The sequence below is a fragment of the Caretta caretta genome, chromosome 8, assembly GCF_965140235.1.
Source record: "Caretta caretta isolate rCarCar2 chromosome 8, rCarCar1.hap1, whole genome shotgun sequence".
Classification (NCBI taxonomy): Eukaryota; Metazoa; Chordata; order Testudines; family Cheloniidae; genus Caretta; species Caretta caretta.
Window position 1 is genome coordinate 6,312,732 of NC_134213.1, and position 19,972 is coordinate 6,332,703.

Sequence of the window (19,972 nt, forward strand, 5' to 3'; positions counted from 1 at the left end):
GGAAGGGGAAGGTGCCCGCACAGGCAGCATGGATGCTGTATGGTCCCAGCAGCATCATTTGCAGTTTGCCACTTAGAAGCCTCACTTCTCCCTGCCACTGATAGATCCAGGGACCTTCCATGCTGCAGAGGGGAAGGTGTCTGGATGACTGGGCTCTCCAGATTGCTAGCTAGCGGAGGCAGGTCCCGCTGCGAGGTTGAGAATGAAAAGCAAACACTTTGTATCCCAGCTTTGAGGAAAGCTGGGCAGTATCGGCATTTAGTGATGCTGAAATCATTTGACTTCTTGTTGTGCTACCTTATCATCTCTTAATATCCAGCACTCTCTGGCTTATCTGAAATAGTTCAAGGACATCAGACTTTGAGATAAATGAAGTTGGGGGTAATTGGGGGATTTATTGTGTAAGAGAACCAGTTTAGGATTTTGATCTGTAGTTACAGTCTTGATCTATATACTGCCCTTGTTTGCATCACCTACACACGCACACAACCCCTTCTTATAATCCAGAACATCTTTTTTAAAATGATCCCAACCTGCACTCTCTGCAGGGGCCATTCTTTGCCTAAGCGCTTGCCGCTTGCTAATATTTTTACTCTGAGTGAACTTTAAAGAGGAAGCTTTTGCAGAAGCTGCTCGGTCTCCTGGCCCTTTAAACAAATAAGCATCACTCTTATGGGGGGGGGGGGGAGGAGTAACTAAATCACACCTGGAATCAAACATCTACTAGAAGCCAATTCATTTTGCATTATGCTTGCTGGACAACAGCTCTTGGTCTCCAGTGCAAGTCACACAGGATCATCATGCCAGCCCGTTGCAACCAAAATGGTATTTTTGTTGCGTGCATGTGTTTATTTGTGTGCACCCCTGTGCATATGTGGTATGTGTGTGTGCATATATCAGTGCGCATTCGTACAACTCCACCAGTGCAAACACATAATAGGATTAAGAAGCATCAGACCTTTTTTGGAAAAGCCAGTGCCTCATTGTCCTGCTAGAAATCTGATTAGCTGAACAAGCAGTTTGTCCTCTCTGCTGCGGTTTTCCTTGGCAGGCGGGCAAGTTTGTTGCAACAAACTTTCCTTCCTGGTTCTTGGAAGAAAGAGCTGGGTGGTGTTTGAAGAGTGCAGAGCAGATTGTGGGGTATTTTTAGGAAGCAGAAAGGTTTGCAGCTAGGAAATATTATGGACTGATCATGCTTTTGATAGAAACTGAAAATAAATTCTTCAGCTAGAGACACTGTAGGTATAGTATAAAGAAAAGGAGGACTTCTGGCACCTTGGAGACTAACAAATTTATCTGAGCATAAGCTTTCGTGAGCTACAGCTCACTTCATTGGATGCATTCATCCGATGAAGTGAGCTGTAGCTCACGAAAGCTTATGCTCAGATAAATTGGTTAGTCTCTAAGGTGCCACAAGTACTCCCTTTCTTTTTGCCGATACAGACTAACACGGCTGCTACTCTGAAACCTGTCATTATGTAGGTATAGTATGTATGTCACACTTAACAGGTAGGCAGAGAGCGCATTATAGCTTTCGCTATCTAAGATACTTATATCTATTACTAAGCAATAGGTAGATGTAGAGAGAGAGTGAATAGATATCTACTACTCCATATCGATCTACTCAGATAAATAGTGTAGGGAGATGGGTACAATTTAGAAGCAGATCTTCAGTAGACAGTGTAGAGAGAAGTTCCGAGGAGACACATCTTGCTATTGTAAATCCAGTTGATAAGATCTCATTAAGACAAAGCGTGACTGTGACAAGCAGCCCACTGTGACTACCTGCAAACATGCTAGCTTGCCATCCGCACCACATTTGTCACCGATCACACACTGTCACATACCCAGATGGTGAGCTCTCTGGGTCAGGGACTGTCTGTGTTACTTGCTTGTACAGCATCTAGAAATAATTAGCGAGAACGATAGTTTTACGGCGCTGCTTGGGGAGACGATCTCCCTGCATTTACTAACGGCATGCAGGACTGGTATTTTTATAGGCTATCTGGGCAGCTAGTCCATTGACTGAAACATCTGCCCCTGTGGAATTTTACAGCACACATTTCTGTAGAACAGCTCCCCAGTGATCGGCCTGTGGATCTTTTGCAGCACGCAGCTGAATTTGTTGACTCATCCCCATTACCCTACTTTTACACACACACTCTGAATGCAAGGAAGCGTCTGGAAGAACCAGTGCAGAGGAGTCAAAGCTGCTGTAAACCGAGCAGAAAATTGGCTTGATGGGGCCTATGTGCCCGGGGACCAGAACTAACAGCCAGCAGGTGAATTGGGTTGCTGACGAAGAAAGTCGGCAACGGAGATGGGTCATATAAATGATATCAATCAAATGATATCCCTGGGAGAGAATCAGAATTCTCTTGTGAGTCTGGTTGGGGAAGAGAGGCTAGGAAGGAAGAGTAAGTGCTAGCAGTATGTCTGCCCAGCAATCGGGAGGTGCAAATACAGCACATACGATGCATACCTAAGCTAGCTGTGATCAAGCTAGCAGTGTAGCTGGGCAGCCTGGGCTAGCCCCCCTTGTGCATGCTGCGGGTCCCTGGAGGGACTGCACTCCGATCGCTCTCCATGCCACCCCCTGCTCTGGCTGCCACGACTAACCTGCTACCCTGCATGGTCAAAGCTAGCTCAGGTATGTCCACACACACTGCATTCACACCTCCCAACTGCAGTGCAGACAGACATACCGGGGTTACAGATCCCTTTTCTGGGGCCAGTCCTGCAGGCAGATGGCAGCTCTGGGCATAGAGGGTTGGCAGGAGTGACTCCCAAAAGATTCTGGACAAGTGGCTTTTAAATAAAAATAAATATGAAATAACGTGTTAGCAGCCGGAGCACAGAGAGACAATGATTGATACACAAGGAGTTCTCTCCCGGCCTGAGACTTGCAGGGGCTCACTAGCTCCTCCTACAGCTTTGTATTGGCTTGGTTTGAATTTGTGGCACTTTGTGGCTGAGGTGCAGGCAGGACCTAGTAAATTGCCAGGGGCAGGCAGCCCCTCTTCCCCGCCGTGTCGTCCAGCTTAAGGGAAGGAGCCACTGGATGCAGGCATCAAAAAGAGTTTGGGGGCAACAAATGATAAAACAGGAACGGGAGTGAGGTCAGAGGGTCAAAAGCAAGGATCCAGAGAGGGACACTGAGCAGAGAACCCCGGACAGTGCTCACTGCTCCTCGAAGGCATCCAGGGAGCCAGTGGATGTGGCCCAAAGGAACGTGCCCAGAGACATGACCCAAGGGAGGATCAAAAGCGGGCCCCACATTCGCAGAGCACCTCCCCGTTCAGCTTCCTTCTCCTGGTGTGGTGGACGGCTACCTTGGAGGAGGTTGACGAGAAGGTCTCGTGACTTTGTGGGGCCACAGATGGCGTGTGCAAGGAGCGGGAGGTACAGGGGAGAAGTGGAGCCAGAACCTGAGGAGAAGGTTCGGTAGGAGCCAGAAAAGGGGCTGCAACCTGGTGCACTCAAGGCAGGTGTGCGCCAGAGCCTCCCTCACACCACAGAAGGGGCAAGTGTTGGGGAGGGGAATGAGAAGTGCAGGAAGTATTTGCTAGAGCAGAGCGGCTGTTGTGGACGAATTCGTCCTGCACGTCAGAAATGGAGAATCCTGAAAATCAGACTTTTCCAGCCCTTGCCAAAACTAGGAGTACCATCAACGTCCCAGCGCCATGGGATTCCCATCCTGTCCTGTTACAGGCTATTCCACAGCCAAACCTCTCTCACTCCCACGGAGTGTTCCCTAATATTCAGCCTACCGGTCGCCTTTCTGAATTTCTTCCTGTGTCTCCTGTGTCACCCGTGTGCACTGTACTCAATAACTCCTCCCCATGCTTGGTATTTACATGCTGCACATATGAATAGGTTCCCATGTCTAGGGGCAGTCATCATTTGGCTGCGCTAACCACAGTGACTCCCTCCATATTCCTTAGCCATTTACATTGCCCGTCTCCAAGACCACATTCCAAGTTCTCTACCTTTTGGGCAATGAAGTGCCCATGACTGACCCCAGTACTCCAGGTGCAGTCCCACGGGAGCCATAAAGAGCCACCCTGCTCCCTGCCGGAATAAAGCTATTACTCACCTCCCTCTGTGAACTTGCTTTCCAGGCAGGCTCTGTCTCAAGCTCTCATGGCTGCTATCCTCAGCATCACCCATTCGAGGTGGCACCTCACAGGTACCTCCCAGGCTACACCGTGGTATCTAACTGCTGGAATAGGAAGGATCACTGCCTTTGGAACCCAGTAGAACAGGGGATAGGTTGCAAAAGCTGCAGATTGCAGACTGTGATCAGTGAGGAGGAGGAGCTGGGAGATGAAGGAAATCAGGCCTCTAGGAGGGAGAGAGAGCAAGGGGGAAGGGGTTTAGACTAACACACCTGCCCACCGACTTATGTGGCACAGACTCAGAGTGCATTGTTGCATTCACACTGCTAACCACCCACTCAAAACCAGATGCCATTCCTGGGAGTAACACCAAGCAGCGCAGCTGCGGATGCTGGCCAGTGCTCAGTAGCCCAGCCGCGGAGTCTCTACTGCATGGGGAGGCTCCCACCCTCCTTGCCCTGTGTGATGAAATGATTGATGTCAAGACTGGCTGGCTAAACCTAGGCTGGTTGCTCTGTGGAGTTTGCGTCATTCCATCTTGTTGCCTGGGCTGGAAGAAGCTGGAAAGGCTGGAGAGGGGCCAGGTCACTTAATTGCTTGATGTTTCCATTTCCCTGTCTGTGAAATGGGGGCAGTGATGTTTACCTTCCTCCAAGGGGTGTTGTGAGATTTCATCAGCTATCATTTATAAAGTGCTCTGAAGGCCTCATGAGAATGGAACCAGATCAGTGCCAAGCAGCATTGCCAGTATTCACCTGGGCTGTTGTTGCTGAGGTTCACTGACCCACCCAGCGATACTCCAAACTCAAGCCTCCTGACCTTCTCCTATGGATAGCAGACCAGCTCACAGAGTGGGTATAAGAACAGTGACATCTCTGCAGGCAATCATCTTCTCTCTACTCCAGGCATTTATACAGGACTCACTGCCACGGCAGTGCCCTGTAGCTGGTGGTCTTATCGGTCTCTTTCCTTAGCTGGACTCCTTCAGGACCACGCGCTCTTACAAACAGCATTAGATCAAACTGTCCCGATGCTGATGGCATGCTGGTACTAGAAAGCCTCCTGAGTGGTGCATGGGTTATTCACAGATAAAGGAGACAAGTAGCTTATGTTTGATGCAACAGAGAAAGGGGAGCCACTAGCAGGTTGCAGACAGCGGAGTGACGTAGTCAAAGTGATCAGCTAAGAAAGTTATTTTTGCAGCAGCAATTTGAATGGACATGAGTGGGGTGAGATTGCATTTGTTAAGGCTAGAGGATGTAGTAGTGATAGACACGAATTCTGAGAGTTTTAGCGGTGTGGATGGATCAGAAAGGCCATATCTTAGAGCTCTTATGCAGGAAGAATCAGCAAGTTTTAGACACAACCTGGATGTGAGTATCTAACCAAGGGTGTGCTGTCACCCCAACAAATTCTTATAGGACTGAGGAAGGCCCTCTGGAGAATAAGAAGGTGCTGTCACCCCAACAAATTCTTATAGGACTGAGGAAGGCCCTCTGGAGAATAAGAAGGCCGTTGCTTAAATTAAATACCTCCCTAGCGGGGAGTCATTCATCCACCTGCAGGATGTTCAGCCTAGCTGGAACAATTATTTAATGGGTCATTCCAAGCCAGGGCATACCTCGGTCATAAAATGCCCACGCACCGGGTTTTAAATGACCATCCATGCTGTTCCTGGCTGCTTAGCAATCAGGAAATGATTTTCAGTGCTCTGGCCAAGCTATGTGACACACACTGCTTGTCATTGAAAGGCTGTAGAGGGTAGCGGCATTGCTGTGTTGTTGTGAAATCCGCTATGCTATTTCTTTAACGGGATACTATCCAGTCAAATCTGCCCCCAAACAAGCTTTCACTTCACATACAGCATTGCCAACCCCAAATGTTCAAAAATCATGAGCCAGCCCCCCCCATCACAAGATTGGCTTAAAAATCGTGAGATTTTTAAAAATAATAAAACGGGGGTTCTTTTTTATTTGTCGTCTGGTGGTTTAGTGCTTAGGGTTCGCATTTTCAAGTTTTACTTCACAACTCTGAGGGCTAGAACCTTTCTTTTCTTTTCAAAATGAAAACAGAGATTCTCAGGTCAGCACGTGAATCCAGGAGCTGGTGCTTTAAGAAAAGCCCCAAATGTCAGGAGACTACAGTCACGATAAGGTGGTGCGAGTTGGCAACACTGACACCTAAGCCGAATAGAAATGGTTCCCTCACATTGTTTTTATTTTTTAAAGTCCAGTGGAACCCTTTTATTGAGCAGCCACAACATGGCTCTTTCGTCCTGGTAACTCAGACATTGCAGGGTTATGCTTGTGCATGAGCACACAGCAGTGAAACTGACTAGAAACCATCTCCATGCAAGATAAAACTGACCTGCCTTTTTAACAGGGACCAAGCAGAGAAAATGGCAAATGGTAAACAAACGGCATGAACTGTGAAAAGCAAATAAGATTTTTTTCAAGAGGGTTCAGTGTTCATCCAAGGTGCTATTAGGACATGGATAAATGTCCTCTTTAAAAATATATACTTTTTAATCCTACATTTTCTATACTGAACAACGTTAATTATTTTCTGATTGATTTAATTTTGCAATGTTTGGCCCTAAATGAATTTCTCATGCTGTGTCCCTCCTGTTCAGGTACACACTGAGCCAGGAGAAGGTGCATTCCTGGAGTCCTTCCCCCCTCAGGCTTTGCTCCCACCTTGCTAAATAATTTGCTCCCTTAGCTCCCTCCCTTCTTCCTTTGTGACCCTTGTACTTTAAAACCACAGTAAAACTGACCCTGTCATTTGTAATTTGAGCAGCTACAGGGCTTTTTCCCCCTCAACAACCTTTGGAAAGAGGTAGGCGTGTATTTACCTGTTCATCCTGTGAGAACTATTCTGGCTGGGCTTTGTGCAAAGTTTTAAACAGGTGATTGGGAAATGAAGGGGAGGAGTAGGGCAGGAAATATATGACAAAGGGTGGGTAGATCTCTTGCAAGAAATAGGGGTGACAGGGGGTGGGGTACTGAGAATGGGAATCCCAAATCCAGTCTTTCCTCCAGGTCTCATGGAAAAAGGACATTTCTAGGAGCAGAGTGCAGGTTGCATTTCTAGGAACAGAATGCATCCCTGGAGTTCCCCAAGGGATGAATTCACTTCAACAGCTATGTTCAGAGTTAACTTGCTTGGGGTGTTTTTTCCTGCTTCCCTTGGAGGGGATAGAACTCAGGGAGGTATCTGGCCCTCACCCCGCCTCCTTTCTGCAAGGCTGTCCCCACTTTTCGGAGGCACACCCAAAAAGCATGCAAGCTCTGTACATTGCATTATGCCGTCCCTTGCTACTGCAGAATCACAAGCTAACATCATTCTGGGAAATCACAAGAGGCAGTTCACAACTTTTCTTTATGTCAAATGCTTGCTGTGAGTCACACAGGGTAATGGGGCCTGGACTTTATCATGCAGTTATTAGTTATCATTTAGTTTCCGCATATCAAAAGGATTTCCCCCTCTGAGCCTCATCACCATGCCAGTCTTTTTGTTTCAATTTGCCAGACTTCTTGGACACACTTTTAATATAGATTCACCAAGAGCGTTCCTCAGTTAAAATGTAGCCTGACTAAAAGCATAACAGAAGGGTTTACTAGGTATTTGAGTCTATAAGACTCAACCCTTCCAGAAATTCTGATCCCCTTTTGGTGTTCATGAACAAAGCTTGAATAACCGAGGAATGATCTCCTAGCATTTGGCTACTGGCACTTTAACAGGGAGCAATGTATAGAACTGTAGAATCCCTTCAACTGTATGTGCAGGGAAGATTGCGGAAGCAGAACACAGCAGTGAAGACTGTAGCGTTGTCAGGTCTTCTGCAGCCAGAGAGCAGAAATACACCCACCTCCCATGTGCGCCCCAGTACCAGAAGGTAAAGGCCTCAGGAGGTGAAATGGATCCTGAGAAGGGAAGTAGGTGAAGGAGAGAGGATGTGAGTTATGTCTGCTGGGCAGTAAACAGCTTCCCTGAAACTGAACGTGAAGTGCCCTCTGAATGTCTGGAGCTGCAAATCATGGTACAGGGCATGTGATTTAACCCCCATAGACAACTTTTGCCAGAGACAGGTGTATAGCCCAGGTCACAGGGTTCCTGTGTCTCTTCTTGAGTCACTGCTCCAAAAGACATGGAAGGGATTTGTTTTTCTTGCTTCCTATAGAAGATAACCTGCTGAAAAGCTTGTCTATTTTGAATATTAACATTTAATAGAGAATAATGTCACTCCTATAGAATCCTACAGGGTAATCAAATCACAGAAAGGATTTCATTCTCTATTAATCTATCGGCAAAACCCAGACCCTATGCAGCACGCTACACCTAAATCTTGATTCAGGGATCCCTGAACTAGGCAGCAGAAACCTCAGAGTAATGAACTGCCCCTCACCTTAAAGTCTCTTCTCCCTTAATGCCCTACTCCCTCACCAGGCCAGCGCAGTACACCCTGCTCACGATTTCCTGTTTATTGTGATATTAAAGTCAGTTTATTTTACACCCTTCACATACACAGCCTCATCTGTAAGGTTTCAAAGTCATAGAAACCTACTACGGTTCTGCAGAACCTTATTGGTTCCATTGCTGTAAAATTCTATTGGCCTTTTCCTAAAGGGTTTTCTCTTGAGTCCTAGGATAGGCCATAACGGACCAGTTTTGCTCCCGTGGGCAATTCATTTTCCCCAGCTTTCTGGCTGAGCTTTGTCAGTGCTTTCTCAGGTGTTCTGGTTCCTCTCTGAACCTTTTTTCTTGTGAGCTTAGTCCATGTGAAAGATATCAGGTTAACAGTTCCAGGGACAGAAGTCATGCAGGAGCAGCAGCCATGTTGTGGAAGCAATCCTTTTGCTGCCCGTCGCATGTGTCTAACGCTGATCTGTAGAAACCTGCCCTGTGGGAGTGAGGGTGATCCCAGCTGTGAACACACTGACCTCTGCTGACACTAGGTTGCCAACAGCGGTGGTGGTTCTTCAAATGTTCCGCTGGGACCTGGCGACTGGGGAGCTACCAGATTCACTGCACATAAGATACCAAACAGCTAATAGCTAATGGTAACTTTTGGTCATTACCAGCCTGGGCTTGATTTAAAGCAGCAACAAAGAAGCCAAATGCTCTGTTTCCTGTTACCAACGGCCTGTGAAGACCTGCCACTTCTTCAGGAATGAGAAAGAAAGGGAAGCAGGGAAAACCATAACAGATGTTAAATATGGAAGGGAAGGAAATGCAGCCTAGAGAAATCAGATGCAAAATGGCCACCTTAGGGCTGCCGCTGCTTGTTTCCAACTACCAGAAGAGCATGTGTAACCCACACACCTTCTGGGTGTGGTGGTCTGTCCCATCTAGTGGCACCGAGACCACTTGGAGAGAGAGATAAAATGAGTCTTCTCTACAGCCTTAGCTACTAGGCAGTTGGCTTTGAGCTCATTAGAAGCTCAGGCACTAAGCTCCCGAGGTTGCTGGTTCAATCCTGCCCGCTCATGACCGGGATCTGTCGGCATTACACATGCTGGGAAAGGTTCCTATAAAAGGGTGAACCTACACTAGGGAGTTTAGTAGCCGCGGGACAAACACAGTGACTACAGCTCCTAGGAAAGAGCTGAAGCTAGAGATCTGAGTGGAGGCATCTTAAGGATTTTAGAGCCAGATTCCAAGATAGTTAAGGTTTTTCTGTGTTCAGATTTGTTTAAAAAATCTGCTGCTTCCTATGCTTGAAGTTTGGCACCAGTGGACGGACTCCTAGAACACACAGTCTCTTCACATCAGAACCTTTCTCGTAAGAAGGAGGAAGTGAACTTGGACGGACTTGCAGCACACCCTATCTTAAGGAGCACCATATTCTATTCTATTCTATTCTATTCCATGCTCCGCTCTGCAGTAGCTGAGCACCATCCAGTAATGCATTAACCAACATGTCTACACATCTGTCACCTGTTTTTTTTTCCTCATCCTCTTTTCCTATTCCCACCTACCAAAAAAAAGATCCCCAGCTAGTTCCACCTCATACGCTCTGGGGAGATCTTTACTGCCCGAATTATATGAAAGCTTTGTCAGAGAAACAGAGCCCTCCCAGGATGTCCCTGGTTCCTTTCCCTTCCATCACCTTACCTAAGTAAAGGCTGACCTCACCCTTGGAAGCTCCAGAAACCATCTGTCTGAACCTACCAATGTGGCTAAAGCTTAAACCTAAAGCCTACCCAGCGCTGAGGAAGCCAAGGTACTCTGCCACACCTGAAGGGAGAACAGAATAAATGGAAATTCCATTGAGTCATCTCCTTGCACTGGAAAGTAAGAGTTCTGGTGAAAGCGAAAGGATGGCCTCATAACACTTCACTGGAAGAGGCTGTTTTTTTAATAACATTGACACCATCCGCTCTTTAAATTCTATGTGTCTCGTTACTCCTGCCCAAAGATAAACTAAAAGACAACATGACGGTGTGACTAGGTTAGGGATATAAGAGCACAGCAGTGTTATTCGCGCTATGATTTTCCTGCATGCTCAGCTTCAGAGCTTCCCCTTTTGGAGAAGTCCAATCAAATTTAATAAGGAAGACACCAATGGGTGCCATAGATATTTAGTAGGGGTTATAGAAATTACTCTGCAAACCTATTGAATTTGACACAGGATGTTCTCTTTTCTATAGATGTCTTACGTCATCCAATAGAAGAGATAGATTCTCCATTACATTCTATAGAATGGATAAAAAAAAAAAAACCAGAAAGATTACTGTTTTCTATTAAATTCTATAGGGCTTTGTCCCAAATGAATCTTAGCTTGGTAGTTCTCACAGTGTGGTCCATGGATGCCTTCCTTGTAATCTGCAGAAAGGAATTTTCAGGAGGATAAAGCAGTGGGAGCGTGGGGTGTTGGAAAGGCAGGTGAGTCCATGAGCAGCTCTCTTAGGAAGTGGTCAGTAGAATGAAAATGTTAGAGACCCTCTGGCTTCAGTGACTGTGCTTCCCTTGGGCCCACAGGTGGGAGAGTTTGAAAACCGGGATTATTGTCCACTCACAAAATGAAAAGGGGGAAAAAAATCTGTAGGAATTTAATTGCTATTTCAGGAGAGCAAGAAGGGAAGGGAACATTCTAGTATTGGCTAAGTGCAAAATTCTGCTTCTACGTTTGCAAACACAGCTCCTATTGACTTTAATGGGAATTGCAGCAACACACACGTGGGGTTAGAATTCGGCTACAGTTATGTATGTAAACATAATATCAGTAGTTGTGCACGCTGAGATAAGGGTAATTAAATTGAATGCTTTAGGGCATAGGTTAATAACGGCTGGAGTCAGGAGGAATGTTCTGCCATATGCTAAAGCATTCGGCATTGGCCCTGCTGGAGAAAAGATACCAGACATGAAGGTTAATGGTCTGATGCCATTTGGAAAATCCTGCCTTCTTAAGTGATGTCTGTCTCTTTCACTCTTTTTAAAAAATGCTGGCTTACTCTCCTCACATGGATTGTATGAGACAAGAAACTCTTCCTGCTTTGCAGACCTATAGGACACACACACACTCAAACACACTCACATGTCCTCCTTCTAGCTTCCGCCATGACAATGTTGAAAAGGAGCAGCTTCAGACAAGTCCCTACACGCTGCCAGACTCTTTCGCTCTCTTAAGTAACAAGCAGCTCTTCTACCACAGCTCTCAGGCTTAGAAGAAACTGCATGTCTCTCTTGATAGATTGGCCTTGTCCTACAAGGGTTTTTTAAGCACATGTGTGTTGCATCGTTTGCTCAGGACTCAGTGAGTGTCGAGTTTTATAGCAGTAAAGACTTTGCCAGCTCTGTACCAAATCCACATGACATTGGCTTTTGCTTCTCATTCTGATATTTGCACTTCCCTGTGACCCAAGCCACATATCTGAGTTACCCAGGAAAGAATTTTCTGTAGTATCTGGCTGATGAATCTTGCCCATATGCTCAGGGTTTAGCTGATCGCCATATTTGGGGTCGGGAAGGAATTTTCCTCCAGGGCAGATTGGAAGAGGCCCTGGAGGTTTTTCGCCTTCCTCTATAGCATGGGGCACGGGTCACTTGCTGGAGGATTCTCTGCTCCTTGAAGTCTTTAAACCACGATTTGAGAACTTCAGTAGCACAGACATAGGTGAGAGGTTTTTCGCAGGAGTGGGTGGGTGAGATTCTGTGGCCTGCGTTGTGCAGGAGGTCAGACTAGATGATGATAATGGTCCCTTCTGACCTAAATATCTATGAATCTATATGCAAAAGCTAAACTTCAGTTGTCTTGTTCCAGTCAGTCAGACTGCTGGATGACAGGCTTTTACTTATTCATGAAGGCTGGGTGTGAATGATAGTGTCTAGCTCTTTATTGGCCATCTCAGCAAGAGAAGCTGACACACATGCGCACAAACTTGGGTTCAGATCATTTGTTCCGAATGTTTGGTTTAACTAGGAAATTGAACCAGTCCCGTCTTTTAAAGAGATGAATCTTGAAAAAGCATCCGGAAAAACAAGTCCTTCTTGTTTAAATTAGTAAGGTGCCGAACAACTGGCAGGTATTGGTACTTGATATGCAATTTGAATTTAAAAGAGGAAGGAACAGTCCCAGATTGTGATCTCCTGGGATATCCAAGGGAAATAGAGGCGCCTATAAATAGCTTGAATTATCAGTGAATATCCCCAGTTTCATCCCTTAATGCAAAGAGACAAGCATTCATCTAGCTTCATAAAAAATACCCTGGCCATTTAAAAACCATTGTCACCCTCACTAATAACATTTCTCCATAGTAATGACACATCTGCCGCCCCATTCCTTCAGTGACGTCACAGTCACGTCTTTGTGAGAGTTACATTCATGATGATAGCGTTATTGCTCCACAGACCTGGGTGCAATGGTAGTGGAGGAACCTGGCAGCAGGGGCACTAGGATTGTAGCTACTGCAGAAACACTCGTGTCTTGGTATTCAGCAAGAGGAAGCACACAACAGCTCAGCAAGGGTTCAGTAAAATACGGGACATTGCCTCAGCAGGGTTCAAAGAAGGACTGAACGTTTATAGGAAGAAAAAGGTGACCCTGAGTTATAATAGCTACTTCTGAAAAAGAGAGTTTTGGAAGGGACAGAAAACCTCATGCACCAAGGTTTAATGCAATCTCTAGCTATTAGGGATTAGGATGAGATTAGGGCAGATTGTCCCACATCTCCCAGCAGTGGGGTTTCCCTGAGGCACCTGGTGCTGGCCACTGTCAGAGACAGGACACTGGACTAGATAGACCATGGTTCTGATCCAGTCTGGTAATTCCTGTGTTCCTATTTTGTGACATTTCCTAGAGAGTGATCATGGATCTTTAAATCAGGTGCTGCTGGATGTGAGCATAATGCATAGTTCAATCACATCCTTAGTTTTTGTTGCATCTTCTCTCATGCTGCAACATGCGAGATTTAATATAACTGCCCCCATCCATGTTAGCTAACACACTAATTGTTTGTTCTTTGCCTCGCTTCAGGGCCCAAGGAGACACCCCGCCTCACACACCATGGAAGTTGCTACAAAGAAGCGTGTCCTGAGCTCTGCTTGTTTTCTGATGCATTGTCTGGCCTGCCTGGGGAGCTCTGAGAAAGGCAACTCCTCCCCCTTACATTTTACCCATCCCTTTTATAACGCCACAATCTATGAGAATTCTGCCCCCAAGACCTATATAGAGAGCTATGTCAAAATGGGCATTTACGTGACAGACCAAGAGTGGGCCGTCAGATACACAATAGCTTCCGGGGACAGCGACGGTCTCTTTAAAACCGAGGAGCACACGGTTGGGGATTTCTGCTTCTTGAGGATCAGAATGAGGAGCGGGAACACGGCGCTTTTAAACAGGGAGGTCAAAGACAATTACATGTTGATAATTCAAGCCACAGAGAAAGCCTTTGCCTATGAAGCGTGGGCCAAAGTGCTGATCCACATTCTGGACAGGAATGACTTGAAACCTCTCTTTTCACCCCCCTCGTACAAAGTCACCATCAGAGAAGACACACCTCCGAAAACTGCCATCAGCGTGGTCAGTGCCACGGATGCTGACCTTGGTCAGAATGCAGAGTTCTATTACGCCCTCCACACCCGCTCACACTTGTTCATGGTGCACCCCACCAGCGGAGTAGTGATGACGGCCAGGAGGCTGAATGGTACATACCGAGGGAAACACCAGCTGCAGGTCCTGGCTGTGGACCGAATGCGAAAAATCTCCGAGGGCAATGGATTCGGAAACCTAGCTAATCTGGTGGTCCAAGTGGAGCCATCTGCCAGGAAGCCCCCAGCTATTGCCTCAGTGACAGTGACACCAGCTGACTCAGCTGAGGACCTCCTCTATGCTACATTGTTTGTGGAAGCTAGTGGTTCAGAACCCGGGATCGATTCAGTTGATATTGTAGCCGGAGATCCAGGAAGGCATTTCAAAGCCATGAAATCCTTTGTTGGGAGCAATGAGTTCATGATTGTGTCAACCAAAGAGATCAATTGGTTGGCTAATCCCTCTGGTTTCAATCTAAGTCTGCAGGCCAAGGACAAGAGCAAACCACCTCTGTGCTCACAGATTAGAATTATCCACATACCTCCTTCCAAGTATGTCTCTGCCAGATTTCAGCAGGAAGTGTACAGAGTCCAGCTCAGTGAATTTTCCCCACCTGGGAGCCAAGTTGCTATGGCTAAAATCACCCCAGTCTTTCCAAATCTGAAGTATATTTTGAGGGCCACTCCGGACAGCACAGGGTTTAAAATCAACCCTCAAACTGGGCTCATAACTACAGTCAGAACGATGGACTTCCAAGACCAGTCTCACTTTGAACTTGAAGTTACAACGGCCAACAGCCAGGCCTACACCACTGTTGCCATTGATATCATTGATTGCAACAACCATGCTCCAACTTTTACTCAGTCTTCCTATCATGGCACCTTTGATGAAAACGTCCTGCCTGGCACCAGTGTTTTAACAGTGATGGCTACAGACCATGACCATGGGGAGAACGGCTTTGTCACCTACACCATAGCCAACAAGAAAGAAGTTCCATTTGTCATTGACCCATACTCAGGCATCATCTCCACCTCCAAGCCAATGGACTATGAACTGATGCAGAGATGGTACCATCTGCGTGTGTGGGCATCAGACTGGGGATCCCCCTTCCGCCACGAGACCGAGGTTTACGTTTCCCTCATTCTGAGCAACCTGAATGACAATGCCCCAGTATTCGAGAAGGCAAACTGCAATGGAAGCATCCCATGGGACTTATCTATTGGGCACCCCGTAGTCACAGTATCTGCCATTGATGTAGATGAACTGCAGCACGTAAGATACCAAATCACGTCTGGCAATGAGCTTCAGCATTTTGACCTGAATCCTGTCTCTGGAGTCATTTCCCTTAGAACCTCTCTCAGAGATCTTCCTGCTGGGCAGTCACCCCTCTACTCTCTGAAGATAACTGCAACAGATGGAGAGAACTATGCTTCACCTACATCTGTTAACATCACTGTGGTCAGCCCTGGCTTCCCAGTCCACATGCAGTGTGAGGAGACGGGGGTGTTGCAGCAGCTGACGGAGAATATAATCCACTCCATCAAGTCTCTGTCTAAGGACCAAGGCTTGGAGGAGGAAACCTCTGTGAACCAGTATCATGTGAATCATCATTCACCTCAGTTTGATGACAACTTTCCAAGGTCTATCGATATCATGGAGACTGCCCTAGTCAACTCAACCATTGTTGACCTTGCAGCTGTTGACCCTGACACTGGCTTTAACGGCAAACTGGTCTATGTGATCACTGATGGAAATGAGGACAGTTGTTTTACAATTGACATGGAGATGGGTCTCCTCCAAGTTCTCTCACCTTTAGACCATGAACGAACCAGTTTCTACATCCTTAACATTACTGTGTATGACCTTGGCACTCCCCAGAGGTCATCATGGAAACTCTTGGCGGTGAATGTGTTGGATGCCAACGACAATGCTCCTAAATTCCCACCAGGTGCATATGGGGTGGTGATACCAGAAGATGTAACAACAGGGACAGTTATAGCACAGGTGAAAGCAGAAGATGCTGATATGGATGACAATGGGAAGGTAAAATATTCCCTCCTCACCCCCACTGATAAATTTGTCATTAACAGTGTCACCGGGGAGGTGACAGTGACTGGCCCCCTGGACAGAGAATTGTGGCCTCGCTATGTGCTAAAAATAGAAGCCAGGGACCAGCCTAGAATGGGCCACCAGCTGTTTTCAGTCGCTGATCTGGTTGTGACTTTGGAAGATGTAAATGACAACTCCCCACACTGCATCCCAGCCCTGAACCATGTGAAGGTCCCTGAGGACCTGCCCCTGGGGACCATTCTGCTCTTCCTGGAAGCCTTTGATCCTGATGCTGGCTCTGGGGGAGAGCTAAAATACAGCCTTATCAACAATGAGGAGAGGACATTCCACATGGAGAGGCTGACGGGGGCTCTCTGGCTGGAGAAAGAGCTGGACTATGAGATGAGGAACTTTTACAATCTGACCATACAAGTCAGCGATGGCGGGAGGCCCATCTCTCGCTCTTCATTCTGCCACGTGGCGGTTGATGTCCTTGACGTCAACGAGAACCTACACCCTCCTCGCTTTGCCTTCTTTGTGTTCAGCGGTGGGGTGCAGGAGAACAGTCCCGAGGGTACATCGGTGATGATGGTAACAGCTCAGGATGGAGATAAGGGGCAGGATGGAGAACTCCAATATTTCATCCGAGAGGGCACTGGCCTGGCTGTCTTCCGCATTGAAGAGGACACAGGTAATGACAGGCCAGTGTAAGGATATGTCAAGGGGCACCGTGAAGGTTGGCTTAAATGACATCCTGTGGTTGGTCTGAATTTTGACCCACCGGAACCTTTCTGTATTCTGTTTGCAAAGTCCGTAAGCTCAAATCACCCTTGCTTGTGCAGGGAAGTGCAACGTGCAACCCCATGCGCTAGCAGTGGCAGCCGCTCCCAATGGGAATTCACCAATGTGTGGACCTCCTGCCTCCCTAAGGGGCTCTGCAAGGGGAAGATACCTTGCAAGAGCAGCCAAAGTCCCATAACAGCCCCACTACCTGCAGCTGCTCAGGGATACTTGGGATTGGTATATGTCCCAGACACACTTTCCCTGCCCCCGTCCTGGTTTTCATTGCCCACATCCAGGGCTGCCTGGGCCAGCCATAGGCCCCACAGCAGAGTGAGGTTTGCGTGCACCTTGTTCACCTGGACTGATAGAGTATTAAATCATGACTCACTTCAGTCATCAGGGTCTACTGCTGCAGCATTTCAACCCTTTTTCTCCCCCTCCACCACCCTAGAACCCCAAGGTATGCAAGCTTCATCTCCGAGATAAGCCTGACCTCATGCACCAGATCCAGTGCTGAGACTCAGATCTCCTGCATGGTAACACAGAACTGCTAGTGGACCACACACAAATTCCAGCCCAGAGTTTTTAAGGGGATTGTTGTGCAAGTTTATTGGAGTTTTTGGAATCCATTGAAAGAGCTTTTGGTAATTCTCCTAGGTACAATACAGACTGTGGGACCACTGGACCGAGAATCTACATCTCACTATTGGCTGACAGTGTTAGCTGTTGACAGAGGTTCAGTTCCTCTGTCCTCTGTGACTGAAGTTTATATTGAAGTCACCGACATCAATGACAACCCGCCCCAGATGTCGAGACCAGTCTTTTATGCCTCTGTCATGGAGAACTCCCCCATGAATACCTCTGTCCTTCAGCTTGATGCCAGGGACCCAGACAGCAGCTCTGCAGGGAAGCTGACTTTCCAAATCGTAAATGGAAATCCTCAAGGGTTCTTCACCATTAATCCTGTCACAGGTAAGGATTAAACAGCCTCAGTGTCTCCATAGCACACATGGAGTGTTGCACAGAGCATACTCTGTTCAGGAGAGTGCACAGCTGCTAAATTACAGCTGGCCTCTGATGAAGTAGGGCAGTTTAATGGTGACTTCTTTCAAATATCCAAATCCTCAGGTACAGTGTCTGCTAAGAGGCCGATTGTCTGTCACTGGCACTCCCACAAGCTATAACAATCTTTATCTGCAGCCAAGTGGCTCTCAGAAAGAAACAAGATTGTTTTACCTCTTTGAGAGCATCAAAGAGACACAAAGAATTTGTTTTTAATATTTACAATCAACTGCCCCACTGAGCAGCGTAAGCCAGTGGCAAGTGTATCGGCACCAGCAGGAAGTGTCCTTTTGGAAGGTACTCTTTGGTTATAGAACAGGATGATCACCCTACGACAGGCTCAATAAAAACAAATTCTGTTATACCTGGGGACTCCTCTGGTTCGCCAGTGCTATTGCTAAAGCTTATCCTCCAATAAATTGGTTAGTCTCTAAGGTGCCACAAGTCCTCCTGTTCTTTTTGCGAATACAGACTAACACGGCTGCTACTCTGAAACCAGTATTGACTCAGCCTCTTTCTGCCATCACTCCAGACTACATCTTTCATCTCAGCATTAATTGCCAGATCTGTGAGAGCCTTCCAAAGCCCACTGATGCTTAGTGTAAACAGCTTCCCCAAATTATGGTAGTCTGACATGGGGCCGGTCTCAAAATGAAAGCTCTGCCAGGCCTCTCACTATATCAGCTCTTGGGAACGGGCGCAAGGAGGGCAAAGAATCTGACTATGGTATGGGGTTGATTAAATGAGTCTGGCATGGCAGTACCAGGATAGTGCAACAGGTTAATGTTCCTTGCTCTCGGTATGCTACGGCAGCTGGATGTACTGAAGAGGCAAGTGAAACTAACTTGGCTCTTGGCAATGTGTGTTGCTCATCAGTCTCTAGTAACCCCTTCCCTGGCTTGTTAAGATGTTGAGCTATTGTAGGGTTGACCATGTGGGGGAGGCAGGTATAGTATAGTATAGTAAATGGTAAGAACCTCCAGGTTTCAGTAGAGACTCTTTTTGTACTCCCTGTAAGATGGTACTGTATGTTGGCCACAAATGGTGACATGCTGGATAATATCACGGAGTCCTCCCAACCATCTGTCTTCTTCAGCAATTGCAGCTCTACATTCCTCTGCACCCCTGGTAACTATGCACTCTGCTAGAGAGTTGCAGCATCCACGTAAAAACAATATTTTAATTTTACGTTAGAACAACCAGGCTAAAATCCAAATGAGCTGACTCACCTCGAAGGGAAATGTCTGTACACAAACAAAAAATGCGTGACTCACATATAAGCCATGTCCTGTCCCTCTCTCTGTATTCTCCATCTCAGGGGTTGTGTGCATCTGATGAGAGGTGACCTTATCACTTGGTGGGAGGGCTCTTCTTTAAACTCAGAGCTTGGGAGCAGTGAGAGGACCTGCTTCCAAACTTGATCTAGCTTCCTTTCTCTTCCCCTTTACTTGCATGTCATCCAAAACGAAAACGATTGCCTGGAAACATTGGTATGCACCCCTAGGTTTACATGCAAGTATATACAGAATTTAAAAAGAAGACATTGATTGCTGTTGCCAGATAAAGTCACAGCTTGTCTAAATTTCTGGGCTGTAGACAGTTTACACAATGCTGATTTCACGATGAGGAAGGGAACGTGTTGGTTGCCCCACTAAAGTGGCTACAAATACAATCTTCTTGTGTCTCATCCTGAGGCTACCGATGGCTGAAAAGTGGTGGAAGGCGGAATCCTGATCTTTGTCATCAGTGATGATTTATAGTGTGTTTGAGATGGGGATCTACTTGACCCTCTCCGGACAGTGAAAGCCATCATAGTTGTGCAAGAAACAACCACAAAAAATTCACTGCAAAATGGGTGACTTTACCTACATTTTAAGAGAGAGGAAAAGGGCCCAGAGAAGTTTCTGGCACCATGAATCCTCTAGAG

At 46.8% G+C, this 19,972-nt stretch overlaps 1 protein-coding gene across 2 annotated transcripts in view; it reads left to right on the forward strand.

The window, feature by feature from the left end:
• FAT2 (FAT atypical cadherin 2) overlaps window positions 1-19,972 on the forward strand; it is an 83,398-nt gene that overhangs the window by 1,574 nt on the left and 61,852 nt on the right. For both annotated transcript variants that reach the window (XM_048861655.2, XM_075131245.1), the window contains exons 2-3: window positions 13,597-16,891; window positions 17,641-17,955. In XM_048861655.2, coding sequence (XP_048717612.2) covers window positions 13,627-16,891; window positions 17,641-17,955 — 3,580 coding nt within the window. In that variant the 5' untranslated portion in view covers window positions 13,597-13,626. The remainder of the gene's footprint in view (window positions 1-13,596; window positions 16,892-17,640; window positions 17,956-19,972) is intronic.